General features: G+C 36.1%; 1 protein-coding gene across 2 annotated transcripts in view; it reads left to right on the forward strand.

The window, feature by feature from the left end:
• Positions 1–9,454, forward strand: part of LOC145283477 (free fatty acid receptor 4-like) — a 123,684-nt gene extending 114,230 nt beyond the window's left edge. For both annotated transcript variants that reach the window (XM_080132286.1, XM_080132288.1), the window contains exon 2: positions 4,928–9,454. In XM_080132286.1, coding sequence (XP_079988412.1) covers positions 5,220–6,320 — 1,101 coding nt within the window. In that variant the 5' untranslated portion in view covers positions 4,928–5,219 and the 3' untranslated portion in view covers positions 6,321–9,454. The remainder of the gene's footprint in view (positions 1–4,927) is intronic.
• The last annotated feature ends 4,387 nt before the right edge of the window (positions 9,455–13,841 follow it).

Consider the following 13,841-nt stretch of genomic DNA (forward strand, 5'->3'; position numbering starts at 1 on the left):
AAGAGACGTTGCAAGCCAGTCTTTGTGTTATCGTTATTTCCATGGCAGGTGCTCGTCTGAGCTCAAATCCCTCGTCCCTCCTCGCCAATCTTTCACAAGAAACACCCGTCTAGCTGAAACTACTGTCAATAATTTTCCCCACTCTTTATCTGTGCCTAAACCTAAACGTAGATTCCATGAGCAAAGCTTCTTTCTTAGAACTGCACGCCAGTGGAACTCTCTGCCGCTTGCCTGTTTCCCACCTGACTACAACTTGGACGTCTTCAAGTCCAACATAAACAAACTCCTGACAAACCACCCCCTTTAGTAAGACACTCTATCAAACCTCCCAATACTAATGATTACTACAATACTATCTCACTGATTACTGTACATGCAATAATCCTTATTCCTGAGTTGCCTACGGGCCTTGATAAGTGGTGACCCCCATGTAAAAAAAAAATGCAAAACTCGAGTATTGTGGTTCAAGTGTGATCTAAATAGAAATACTCATTTCGAACACTCCACTGTTTTAACAAAGAACCTACTGTTGATTTTATTCACTATGCCTTCCTGCTTGTGGGCTGATAAAACTTCTCCAATGCACTTGTGATGTGATATTATATAAAAGTGTTGACTTTGGTAAAAATCGGACTGTTCCTTTAGAGTGGCATTTTTTTAGATTATCAATTTCAGATTCTTCTGAGTCGCATTTCGATATAAAACACACCCAGACACAAATATATATAGAAAGAGGTCTGTTTATTATAACCTTTTTACGCAAATATTACCCAAGTATAAATCGTGTAGAATATCTAATGCATTAATAACCTGAAAGTTTCATCCGTGTTGCAAATATTGAGTGATAGACCTGCGTTAGCAGTAGAGATGCGTCACTGACAAAAGTACATTGAAAATTTTAATAGTACCTCTCCCATCTACGTAGCTCTTCAACTTTTCTCGTTAAAAATAGGGTTTATTATTGAACGATACTCTTATATAATCCTTATATAATATTATATTGTTTATGAATGTTTAAATGAATATCAGTGTATGTTTTTATATCTAAGATTTTAGCATTCAAGTGATCTTCGTAAAAGATACTTATTAGTCATAGTTCAAAGAGAGTTGTACAAACTGCTAAAACTTTTTAAGTGTGAGTGCTTTCTTGTGCACGAACTCTTGTCTCCGAAGATAGAGGGAAATAAGATATGAGTAAGCGCAGTGACTGTTTTCTAAGTAGACAATAGTAGCTGAATAGAAGGGCGTGTATTTATACTAATTTCAGACGTGTTTGTTCGTCTATTTATGTCTGTTTCATTTATATACGAAATTCCAGTTTGATAGAAACTGTATTTACTTGTGTAAAAGGTGGCTAATTTATCTTTTTTCTATCATAAAGCGATTCTGAAGAATAATACCCCGCTGAAAATATTTTATCGCGAACTTTAATGAAATATACACTAAGCTATTATTGGACAGAATGAAACAGATTTTCAAGAATATAGAAAATATTATCATTAATTTGCTATTAAATATAACTAGCAGGACTGCCAGGTGTTGTTCGGGCAAAAATATAACCTAGGTCTGTAAAGATTTCTCTACATATTTGATTGTGTGATTGGCCCATAAAGGGGTCTGTTGTGTAATGTATACCATAGCACCATATGTCGATATGTGTACTTGGGACGAAGGGTTCATTCTGATGCGTATACACGTCACTATATGTTTATGTTTTCTTCACTATTTGAACCCTAGGTTATGTTGTTGCTGTCTATTTATGCTATATTTATATCTAATTGTGTGTGTGAGAGAGAGCGTGAAAGAGTGATACATGTATTATTATATCTCACTTTCATTCGTTGTTGTTCTTGTCCACCTGGAATTAATTTTGTTCTTGGAGGGGATGCTGGAACCTGTTTGGGCGAATATTCATTTCAAAGAACGCTGGTTGGTTTTTATATAGTTTTTATTTACTTTCCAGATGTTGATCGCAGAAGAATTGAAAGTGAATATCTTTGCTTGCGTGATCAATTGTAGATCGCCATTCTGACACACGTCAGCCCCCTCCCCAGTGCAGGGAGGACGACATCTTAAATCGTCCACTCTGCTCAACGTCCAAATTCCAACTCCTATGATCTCCAGCTAACCTGATCCACGTAACTCACATGTAGATCAGTCAGATGACCAGATACTCCCGGTAAACTCGTATACGATCCAGACCTGCCATATTTTGACCGCCTTTTATCAACATTCTTCATATTCATTTCTTGTTTATCTCTCCAGTTAGATAGATCGAGATTGATAGATACAGAAATAGATAGATAACTAAGAAATACGTTCTTATTTCGACTTACTACCTAACACCTACCATATTCCTCTCTTTCTAAACAATCCATCACTATACTCTACACGGCCTAGTCGTCTCTATCTGGACATAAACACAACTTTTTATATAATAAACTCAAGGACTGAGTTGGTATTTTTCCATATAAACACATTATTACATTCAAAATGTATGAAAACCGACCCCCTTGACAAAATCTGACTCAATTTTTCAATAAGAAATAAATATTTTCTTTTAAATTTTATATATTATTCATCCGGGGCAATACACTTTCAGAATATACGAAATTTTTGTTATTTGCTTCATTGTTTGTGATTTAACGGGGCATCTAAACATACACACAGACAACTACGGGCGGTTTGTTATTGTTTATAAATGCATATATATTTTATGCATTTATATATATAAAATATGTGTAAGTTCAAACGCATGTGTTGACTTATTTTCACAATATATATTCAATCATGTCACTTCTCATATACGTAGGTTTAGTGGAATAACTAATACATAATTAAATTTAAGTAAAAATATAGAATGCAAATGATTTTCCACGTCAGCATATGAAATCATAAATAAGGAAGGGAAACAAATTGAATCTATAATACAAATCTCACCTGTCTGTTTAAATGTATGTTTGTATGTCTTCCTAAAACTTTCAACAAAGGCGACGGATTTTCACAAGATCGGTATCGCTTTGAAGCTCTAGTCTTTGGACGACAAATATCGAAAAATTGGCAAAAACACCAATTCCTTCACTCTCAACTGGGTACTACAGGGAGGGGTCGCATTTTTTCGCCAATATTTTCGAAAGTCATCCTCTCTTTTCGATTGACTAGCCTTAATTTAACCCTACGTCACTTCCGGTTTTGCGATGGGCGTAACAGCAAAGACATCACGTTTTTCACGTTTTTTTTTCATCCTTTTCGGTACGGGTTCGAGCATCCGTTCCTACTGCCGCTTTTTTTGCTCAACACACACCTCCAAACACTCGGGCAATAGTGGGCACCCAGGCTAGTTTTATATATAAAAAAACAATATTTGAAAACATCGTTAACAGCGATATTAGTTTATAAAATGTAATAGCCACACTTATTTTAAAGATGTATTTTTGATCCTTCCGCATTCAGAGATCTTGGTGGTCGGTTTATTTCATTCAAACTTCATAGTAAAGACTTTATAACGAAAAATAAGTGTCTAGAAAATCCCAGCGTTAATGAGTTTCATTCAGAAAATATTTGAACAACTGAAAGCGGGCCGACTAAAATATCCGCAAAAACAAGAAAAAAAAATAGCAAGCAAATTTAATAAAATCTCGAGATAGCAAATTAGTATTGCTTGCATATTGTTCAGCGACGATGTGTGCAGTTGACGAGTGGTGCACACGTGAACGGAAGAAACCACTAGTAAAGAGCTTTACTCAATTCTTAAAATCAGATAAGAACAAAAAGAACATTATGGCCGACAGCATCAGTACAAAGAAAACGGAAATGGAATTCGGTTACGAAAGGAACTGGACAAATCATTTGGTCGGTCATGTGAACCATCATCAAAGCAATTTTTTTTTGCTTAGTCACGAACGAAAAGAAACAGCAACAAAAAAAAAAACGTTGTCATTGTCTGGGTTTATTAACCTAAAAGTATGGCGCAGTTTCTTTATAATTTAATGGCGATAAACAAGCGCCTCTGCCCGGAAATTCTTGTATTTCTTTTGCAATAATGTTAACACTCAAATGTGCTTTGTTAATAAAATATTTTTTCATAAAATTCAACGATTTTATTTCGAACGTTATTGTTCGTCCAGAAAAGCTGAGAGCCAGTTATTTTTGTTATGATGGGACATATCGCACACGAGCAATTACATAAATTGATCAAAAAAAAATTTTCTGTTCTTTTTTATTAAAATCATTTTGAAGCAAATTTATGTGAGAATGTTTTTCAAAATTCTCAGTTATTCAGGTGCCAGACGTATTAGTATTCAAATTTCACTTTTTAAATTCCGCAGGATAAATTATATATAATTTTCTCTCATATATATATAATATGAGAGATATGTGAAATTCAATGCTGCACATAATTTGCAAAGTTTATTTTAAATAGGCGATACAAAGATTATTTTCTTATATGAGTGTTAAAACTTTTTTTTTACTTTAGCTGAGAATAACTAGCAGATAAAAGAATAAGATTGCTAGTTATCAGCATAATAATTTAAAGTTCTGTAAAATGTAAAGTTTCAAATTTTGTTGCTAATTAGCAATTCTATACTCTTATTTGATAGTTATTTCCTCTTAATAAAAATACCTAATTAAAGAAACTCCATAAAATAATGAAATCATCTATTTTTGGACAATAGATTTTTTTAATTTGCATAATTTAATCCTCGTTATGTCGATTCTTAATCTCTAATATTGAGCAATTTCTTCAAAATAGATTAGAACAGCATCTATAAAAAGCATCCTGATTTTTATAGAAGCGGCCATTTTTTTCTGTCATGTCTAAGTCTGTAGTGGAATTTTATCGCCAAATATACAGTTTGTGTTTTCTTTGATCTTATTTGATTTTTTGTTAAATTCCTTCTAAAATATTTTTCATTTTTATTTTCAGATTTCCATAATTCCACATCAATTACTTGGCATTCCAGTGACATTCATGTGAAAAAGTTGTTAAAAATTCAACATCGGATAACAAAATCTTAATTTTACCAAAACCAGAGACCAGGAGCTTGGATTTTCTACTGCACTTGTATTTCATAATCATGGAAAAGTTCGGGTTTTTTTTACTTTTAATCCCATAAACTATAACCTTACCAAAGTAAAGCTAACTATTTAAAAATTCGCTTCAGTTTTCCACGTTTTTAGACTAAACTTTCAAGAGGTTTTTAGCGAACAGAACGAAAATGTCACGCTCACTCAACGAATCATATTTTTTTGGAGTTGACACATTGTACGGTTGGGGTAATCGGAGTTATTTCACTTTCTTTTCAGAATTTAATCGGCCTTGGTATGGCATTGGCATCATAGAGGCCCTCATCTTCAACGTCATCTTTATTATATCTCTTGTCGCCAATCTTATGATCGTTGTCCGCGTGGTACGCGTCCATCAGCTGAAGACAGTCACCAACTGTTTCATAGCAAATTTAGCTGTGGCTGATATACTCTTTACGACCGGATGTCCTCTAATCGGAGTTATACGCGTCACAGGAACTTGGATTCTTGGTTCTTTCATCTGTCATATGTTGGTCTACATGGAGTTTGTTTGCATGCTTGCGGTTATCTGGACGATGACGGTCATTAGCATTGACCGTTTCATTTGTATCGTACGGCCAAACCAGTGTCGCATAACACTTCGAATGGCTGTTATAATCATTATCATAATTTGGGTGTTTGCCTTTACGTTATCTATCCCCATGGCGGCTTTTTTCAATGTTAAATCCTTCTTTGTCGGCAACGAGACTGTAAAGATTTGCACTTTGACTTGGCCACGGAACGAAACCGTGTACATATCAGTGGTATTTGTCACTTGTCTCTTTGTGATGGGTTTCGTGCTACCCCTAAGCCTTCTAACTCATAATTATTATCGTGTGTTTCATAAGTTTTGGGAGTCTAGGAAAACGATTCATCGCAAGGAGAGCAGAGCGAGTCAGAACGCTGAAGACCTATTGCGGTGTCAATCATCCGGTGCTAAAATGCGATCTGCTCGTAGTTACCGAATAATACGGGTTCTGGTATTACTCGTTCTGCTATTTTTTCTGATGTGGCTTCCAATATTTATCGCTTTCATTTGTGTCCAGTACGACGGCACCTACGAACACTTTCGAATGCATTCCTGGATGTTGATGACGTGCGCCTATTTTGCGTTTGGTAACGCATGCGTGAACCCGTTTGTATACGTCTTCATCAATGAACGCTTCCGATTGACTATTTTGCCGTGTCAGAAATCAAACAAAAACTCTCCAAAAAGCGAAGAACTTGGTTCTTTGACAGTTTCGGCTTCATGACAATACAAGACTGGGCAACAAGTACTTGAATCGTTGCCAGGTTTAAAAAATGCTATTGTAAAATACAAAAATTCTGTAAAATAACTGACTTTTTATGCATTCATCATTGAATAATACGATGTAAATAATGTCTGTTTGGATTGCTGTTGAGAAAACAAGACGATTTCTGAATTCGAAAAAGTGCAGCTTCAATTTAAATGGACTTTTAATTCATCAGAATTTAAAAAAACACGATTTTTCAAGTCATTTTTACATCAACAGCAGTGTTATTTGTTTTTTTTTATTACGAATGCAGTTAGCAACCCAATGCAAGCCTTCATCTATCACATTTTGAATTTTTAAAGACTCCTTTTGAACCTGACACAAAATGTTTTTAACATTTCAGATATCATAAAAACGAAAACTTGAAAAGTAAGTTATATATGATGTTTAGGATAAACAAGTACATAAAAGAAATTTATGTAATTATTTTTTGTTTTTCATCTCCACAACATTTAACCGTCTCAAGTATTGAATTTTACAAAACATCGATATTTATGTGAAACGAATAGAAATCGATATTCAATTATTTTTATGAAAATACAATTGAAATAAGATCTGTTAAGTGCATACGTGTATGTCTGAAAATTCAGATGTTTCGTGATTTAAAAAAATATGTCTCAAGTGAAATTAGTTTGAATTAAAAACAAAAAGCAGCAATTTTTACATAGCCAACAATCAAAGCTTTGGAAATTACAAAATCCGAACGTTAGACAAAAGCAGATTTCCTAATAAAAATCACGAAAATATTAGTTTCTTTTCGATACACGCGATGAATCTAAATGATTTACCATGTTCAATAGTAAATCCATTTCTTTGATATCTAAAAGTTCATTCAAAATTAAGTTTAAAGATTTTGTAATTACTTACAATGATTGTATGACTATGTAGACATTTATTTTAAACAAATTTTGTTTTAACCAGTCTGTTAAACCAGTTTTGTTTGACATACTTATTTTTATTTTCTAATTATATACTGGAACATTATGATCTAATATTCATTGCATTTAACAACGAATACTGATGTAGACACATTATTTGTGTGCATCGGATATTTACAGTATTCTTTCTTTTAGTGCTGGCAATAATTTAATTCTTTTAAAAATCGGGTATTCAGATAAGAGAACCAGGAAAATGTTGTGATATCCTCTAATAAAAGTGAAGCAATATTAAGAACAAGTTGAACAATCTTCACAGTTGGTGTTGTTAGAGATAAATTGTTGCCAGTGGATGCGGCGTAGGCAATAATGGCCGAATGCCTCCAGCTTGCGAAGTCACTTGCATGCATAGGCCAGGTTTCGGAGACATAAAGCTGAATACTGCGGACCAAGGGCTGGCAGATCCTGATCTTTGTTGAGCCTTATCTCCTTCCTGGACCAGAGCCGCGATCGCAGATGAGAAGGCGAGAAGAGCATTGCTGATGCGGTTGTGAATATCTTCTTCCCCTTAGTCTGTTGTTGACCTTTTCGAGAGTTTCCGTGTCGAGGACAATCGGCTGTCTTTCAGTTGGAGAGAAACCAGCAGTCAGAAGCTTAGTCCGGAAACGCTGCAAGATACGCTCCCTTCAAGAATCCCTCCTTGCCAGACGCCTTCCTTGGTTCGGTAATGCGCTTTATCAAAACTCATTCGTTAAGCAATCGAACCACCACCACTTCTAGACGGGAAGAAACGGCGCGGTGGCCAACCCAAGACCTGGCTCATGACCTCGTGAAACAGCATGTTTAAATGATCCTTGGGCTGTGGCTCTACAGGCTCCGCCGATGGAACCACGAATGGCTTATGCTTGTAGCGGAAACAGCCTCAGACCGCCGCGTTTGGCCGGCTGTTTTACGGGATGTTGGATGAGCCGGCTCAACCGATCCAGGGTGAACGCAACAACAAGTAACAGTAGGTGGATCGCACATCGCTGATCATAAACAATTTTTTTTTCGAAACTAATCTGAAATTGAATGTAGCTTTATCTCCGTATTTAACGGAAACTAAACGCTATGTAATTCAGATGCTCTAATCCAAGGAAAAACAAGGTGTTTTCGCAGAAATCCGGACATTTTGTATTTATTCGAAATTACATTACAGGTTTTGTTTATACGTTATATTAAAAAAGATCTACGAGTCTTTACCTTACAAGCATCTCTTCTAACAATTTTTTCCTTGAACTATTTTTTTCCTTTGGTAATTAACATCTCAGTAGATATGAAATCGCTCTATAATAATTCTTGAAACTTTAGTTTTTAAGATTTGCCTAATCAATATCAATGTTTTTTCACCATCCACCTTTTTAGGGTAAGATTTTAAAGTTGACTTTTCTTAGTAAGTATTAATTATACACAAGGATGAAATTCGACAAAATATACCAACAAAATAATATTTTGAACACTGCAATGCAGTAGTCAAATATATCATACTATGCATTTTCATTCACCTTTTCTTAAACGTCTAACAATTAAGAAACCATTTTCATTTTTCTATGTATCGCAAATATCGTGAAATTCGTCAACAAATACAATACCAGAGTTGTAACTATTCTTTTTGTCTGCAGTTGTTGACTTACTCGGTGAACTAAAGTCCACTCTTGTCTGCTTCGTCTTATCAATATATCTACTTTCGACAGAAAATCCTAGACTTTGTGCGAACTCTCACTCAAACACCTTCGGCTGGTCACTGCAACTTGCTACATCCACTTTTCTATTAGGCTTGTCACTACTTGACCATCTCCTGCCTCTCTATCTGATGTCCACTTATCTCGCTTTCTCATCACCTCTCGGTAGTCCTGGCTTCTTGCGAGGGAATTCATAGTATCAGACATGTCGGAAACATGTGTGTATAGAATAAGAAGAAAACCATCAAGAAGTAATATTTCATATAAAATATATGGCGCCTCTCACTGTTTATTTTTCTAAACTGAGTATTACTATAACATATAGCAATCGTAATTTTAAAATTTCAATTAAAAACATGAAACAAAGAAGAAAATGCTGTAAAATATACCCTGAAATTTAAATTTTCTGGTATAGTTTCTTTCGAACATTTTGTCTTTCACGTGAAATAATTGGAATAAAATATGTACTGGAAATAAATTGTTATTTTATTTCTTTAATTGAATGTTTATTAACTTGTATTCATTAAATGTGTTTTGTATGTTTGTTGGTAGGTTGTTGATTATTTTCTATTCTAGACATTTCATTAACAGCATAACCAAACGCACTGTTTTGAAAAAAGTATTGCATTACGCTAACTGAAAACTCTTTCTTTAACAGTGGTCTACAGAAAAAGGAATACACACATATATATTAGTAAAAAAATGACCATTCCACTCTCAATTCTGTTTTGCTACTTTGTGTGTGTGTGTGTGTGTGTGTGTGTGGCACTATTTCTTTGAGTCACCACTTCTCGAGTTTTAATTGTCTAACTTGATCGTATAATAAAGAGTCAGTTACGGGTTTTTATATTCTCCTATAAAAACGGAAGATATCGGAATTTTAATTGTCCGGCTTATGGTGGCAAGTTTTCAGTTTCGGATACTCTGCTTCCGTCGGGTTTGGCCAGTTTATACCTTTTTACACTGTATGCAAACAGGAAATAAGTTTTTCTTTTCAAATATCAAATTATTTTTAATAAAACAATTCCATTTTGTCATGAACAATTGTTTTTGCAAAAATTAAAATCAAAAGTACGGGTTATTCTGAGTTTCTAACACCCTCATACAGAAACCTATACTAATACTCAATACACACACACACACACACACACACACACACACACACACACACACACACACACACACACACACACACACACGTGAAATCAACTATATGTCCCACTTGGCTGTTCTGAGCTTTTTTTTTATATATATGAGATATATTTAAGAAGATTCCAGACTTTTTCGTCTGAGCACTTGTATTAATAGTACACTCATGAAACCCTAGTCCACTTCGAAGTAATCTCCTCCAGGCTAATCTAATATAAATACTGGTATTTATATTAGATTTGACTTGGATGAGACTTCCTGCTTACTAGAAGGCACCTTTTTCTTTCTTTTGTTCACTTTCTTTTGTTGTCACTAAATTTCAGACTGAACGCAATTTGGAATTCCATGAAAAGTGCATTACTTCCTTTTTAAGATAAAGTAAGAACACCAGAAAATATATACAAAAAACTTTCATCAGTGCTGAGTTATTCCGTACAAAAATTCCGAAAAAAAGCTTTGGTAGAGCGTAGGAATAAACTATACGTTTGTGTTCTTTATTCGTTAATTTGTGTCGCAACATATTCTCATATTGACTGTGATATTCACAACGTTTTGGCCGATATAACCTCTGTTCCATTTTCAGGAACCTTCTTATCGAAATAATAAATTGTTACGTCAATTTGAAGTGGAACGATAAAGTTGCCGCCATAAAGAAAGCACCACAGCTTTATTTTAAAACTTTTATTGAAACAGTTAATTTACTTATGTAGTAGAGCTGACATCTATTCAGTATAGCCGCTCTCAGACTCAATACGGGTCGGGAACTTGAAGCGTGCCTTTTTCACAAGCATCGGCGGAAGCTCGGCAGATGGCAGCGATCAGGTTGGTTTTGTTGTTATGGGAGGTCATGTTGGTGATGTTCACGATGTATGACACAAACGAAGTAGTCCAGAAGATTCAAGTCGGGGGAGGGAAAGAGAAAGAAGAGTACAAAGTCGTAGCACTCATTCTGAAGCCAAGCCTGGGTCTCTTTGGACTTGAGGGCCGGCGCCAGCTCCTGCTACCTCATCCAGCAGGGATCACCACACTCTTCGGCACATCCAGATACACTTTGCTGCTTACTTTCAAGCTGACTTTGAAAATGTGAGGTGGCATGATATGGCCCTTACTTGAAACTACAACAAAGACCATAACTGTAGCCGGAAACTTTTTCTTCATTAAGAAAAAAAAAAACGGTTTTCATCGACTGGAAATGGAATCATGTCATCTTTTCAAGGGCGATGATTTTATCGTTCTATCATGTAGATAATGTTATATATATATATATATATATATATATATATATATATAAATATATATTTGTTAATGATAGGTAGTGGTCGAAGCAGAAAAACAAAAGAAAAAACTACTTTAATAATGCGACGGCAAAAGAAAAAAGAAAAATAATGCTAGAATAATTTTTCTAATCAATGTCAAACGTGCTGCATTCTTTTTTTTTTTTTTTTACAAGGTGGTCACCACTTATCAAGGCCCGGAAGCCACTCAGGGATAAGGGTTATTGTAAGTACAGTACGTTAATGTGGATATTTAAAGTGTCTACTTAAGGGGGCGGTTCATCAGGAATTTGTTTACGTTGGACTTGAAGACATCCAAATTGTAGTAAAGCGGGAAGCAGGCTGACGGAACAGAGTTCCACAGGCGTGCATTTCTAAAAAAGAAGCTTTGTTCATGGAATCTACACTTTGATTTAGGTATAGATAAAGAATGAGGAAAGTTTTGACAGTGGATTCAGCAAGACGGGTGTTTTTTGTGAAAGATTGGCGAGAGGAGACCAGAGATTGGAGTTCAGAATAGCACCTGCCATGGAAATAACGATAAAACAAAGATAGGCTTAGAACGTCTCTTCTGTGGGAGAGAGGTTGCAGGGAAGAGAAAAAGGCATCCCCCACTAAGCCACGAAGTCTATTTTGTACTCTGTCAAAGCAGGATAGGCTGTTTTTAGCAGCTCCTGTCCAGATATATATATTTTTTTACACAGTGATCACCACTTATCAAGGCCCGGAAGCCACTCAGCGATAAGGGTTATTGCAAGTACATTACATTAGTGTGGAGATTTGATGAAGTGTTTAATTAAGGGAGCGGTTCATTAGGAATTTGTTAACATTGGACTTGAAGACATCCAAGTTGTAGTCCGGAGGGAAACAGGCAGACGGAACAGAGTTTCACAGGTGTGCAGTTCTAAGAAAGAAGTTTTGTTCATGGAATCTGTGTTTTGATTTAGGCACAGATATAGATGGGGGAAATTTTTAACAGTGGATTCAGCTAGACGGGTGTTTTTCGTGAAAGATTGGCGAGGGGGGACCAGGGATTGGAGTTCAGACGAGCACCTGCCATGGAAATAACGATAAAACAAGGATAGGCTCGCAACGTCTCTTCTGTGGGAGAGAGGTTGCAGGGTAGAGAAAAGGGCATCCCCACTAAGCCACGAAGTCTATTTTGTACTATGTCAAGGCAGGATAGGCTGTTTTTAGCAGCTCCTGCCCAGATATGGCAGCAGTATTCAATCCTTGGACGTACTTGGCTTTTATATAGATAGAGAATTGCATCAGTAGTGAGATATCTTCTGGAGCAGTAGAAGGTCCCCACCATCTTTCCAGTGACCTTGGCAACAGACTTGATGTACGTATTCCATTTCAGATCAGGAGTGAAGGTCAAGCCCCGAAGCTTGTCAAAACATGGGGCTTCTCCTAGATGAGAGCCATCCATTTCAATTGATGCCAGATGGGGATCAGAGCGTTGATGATGTAAAAAAAAGAAAAAAAAGATAGGAGTTTGGTTTTAGATGCATTAAAGGTAACCAGCCACGTCTTCCCCCACTGAACCACTCGTTCGAGATCGAAGGAGAGAGAATCAGAGATAGCTTTGTTATTTACAGCCTTTGATGTGTTACTGTAGATGGTCGTGTCATCAGCATAGATGTCAACGAATGATTTAAGTCTGTGTTTAGGAAGATCATTGATGTAGATCAGGAAAAGAGTTGGGCCCAAGATAGAGCCTTGAGGGGCTCCAGTATTACTACTATAGGCCTCTGATCTTTGTCCATCAACCACTACTCTTATGAGCCTATCAGAGAGAAATGATTTAATGATTGAGAGAATATTTCCAGTTATACCGTAGCTGGAGATCTTGTGAAGTAGGACTTTATGCAATACCCTATCGAAGGCCTTTGATATGTCAAGAGCAATTGTCCTCGAAAGGAAGCCTTTGTCAAGAGATTCACTAATCCTATGAGATATAACCGTTAGCACATCTGTGGTAGATCTTGCAGAACTGAAACCATATTGCGTGTCACTAAGAAGGTTATTTCTGCTGAGGTAGTTGACTACTTCTCTATTTTATATGGATTCCAGCAACTTACTCATAACACACAGGAGACTTATTGGTCTGTACTGAGGTAGATGACTTATCACCTGTTCTTAAATACAGAGCATACTGATGAGGTTTACCAGGGTGTTGGAAAGCACTTCTCCTTAAGGCAACGTTTAAACAGTTTCGGTAGTATGGGAGCAAGTTCTGGTTGAAGTTTTTTTAATACTATAATTAGGATGCCGTCACTGGAATCAAGGTTCTTGATTAGCTTGGCGACCTCATGCACAGATAGTTGTATGTTACCTAGCGTGTTCTGTGTTATAGGGGGAGATATGGGGAGTTGATGGCCTTCGTCGTATGGGGTAGAATTAGCTGCAAAGTTCTTGGCAAATAGTTTGGCCTTGTCTGAAGCTGCGGAGATGACC

This window comes from Euprymna scolopes, chromosome 8 (assembly GCF_053919585.1).
Source record: "Euprymna scolopes isolate OS-2025 chromosome 8, ASM5391958v1, whole genome shotgun sequence".
Taxonomy (NCBI): domain Eukaryota; kingdom Metazoa; phylum Mollusca; class Cephalopoda; order Sepiida; family Sepiolidae; genus Euprymna; species Euprymna scolopes.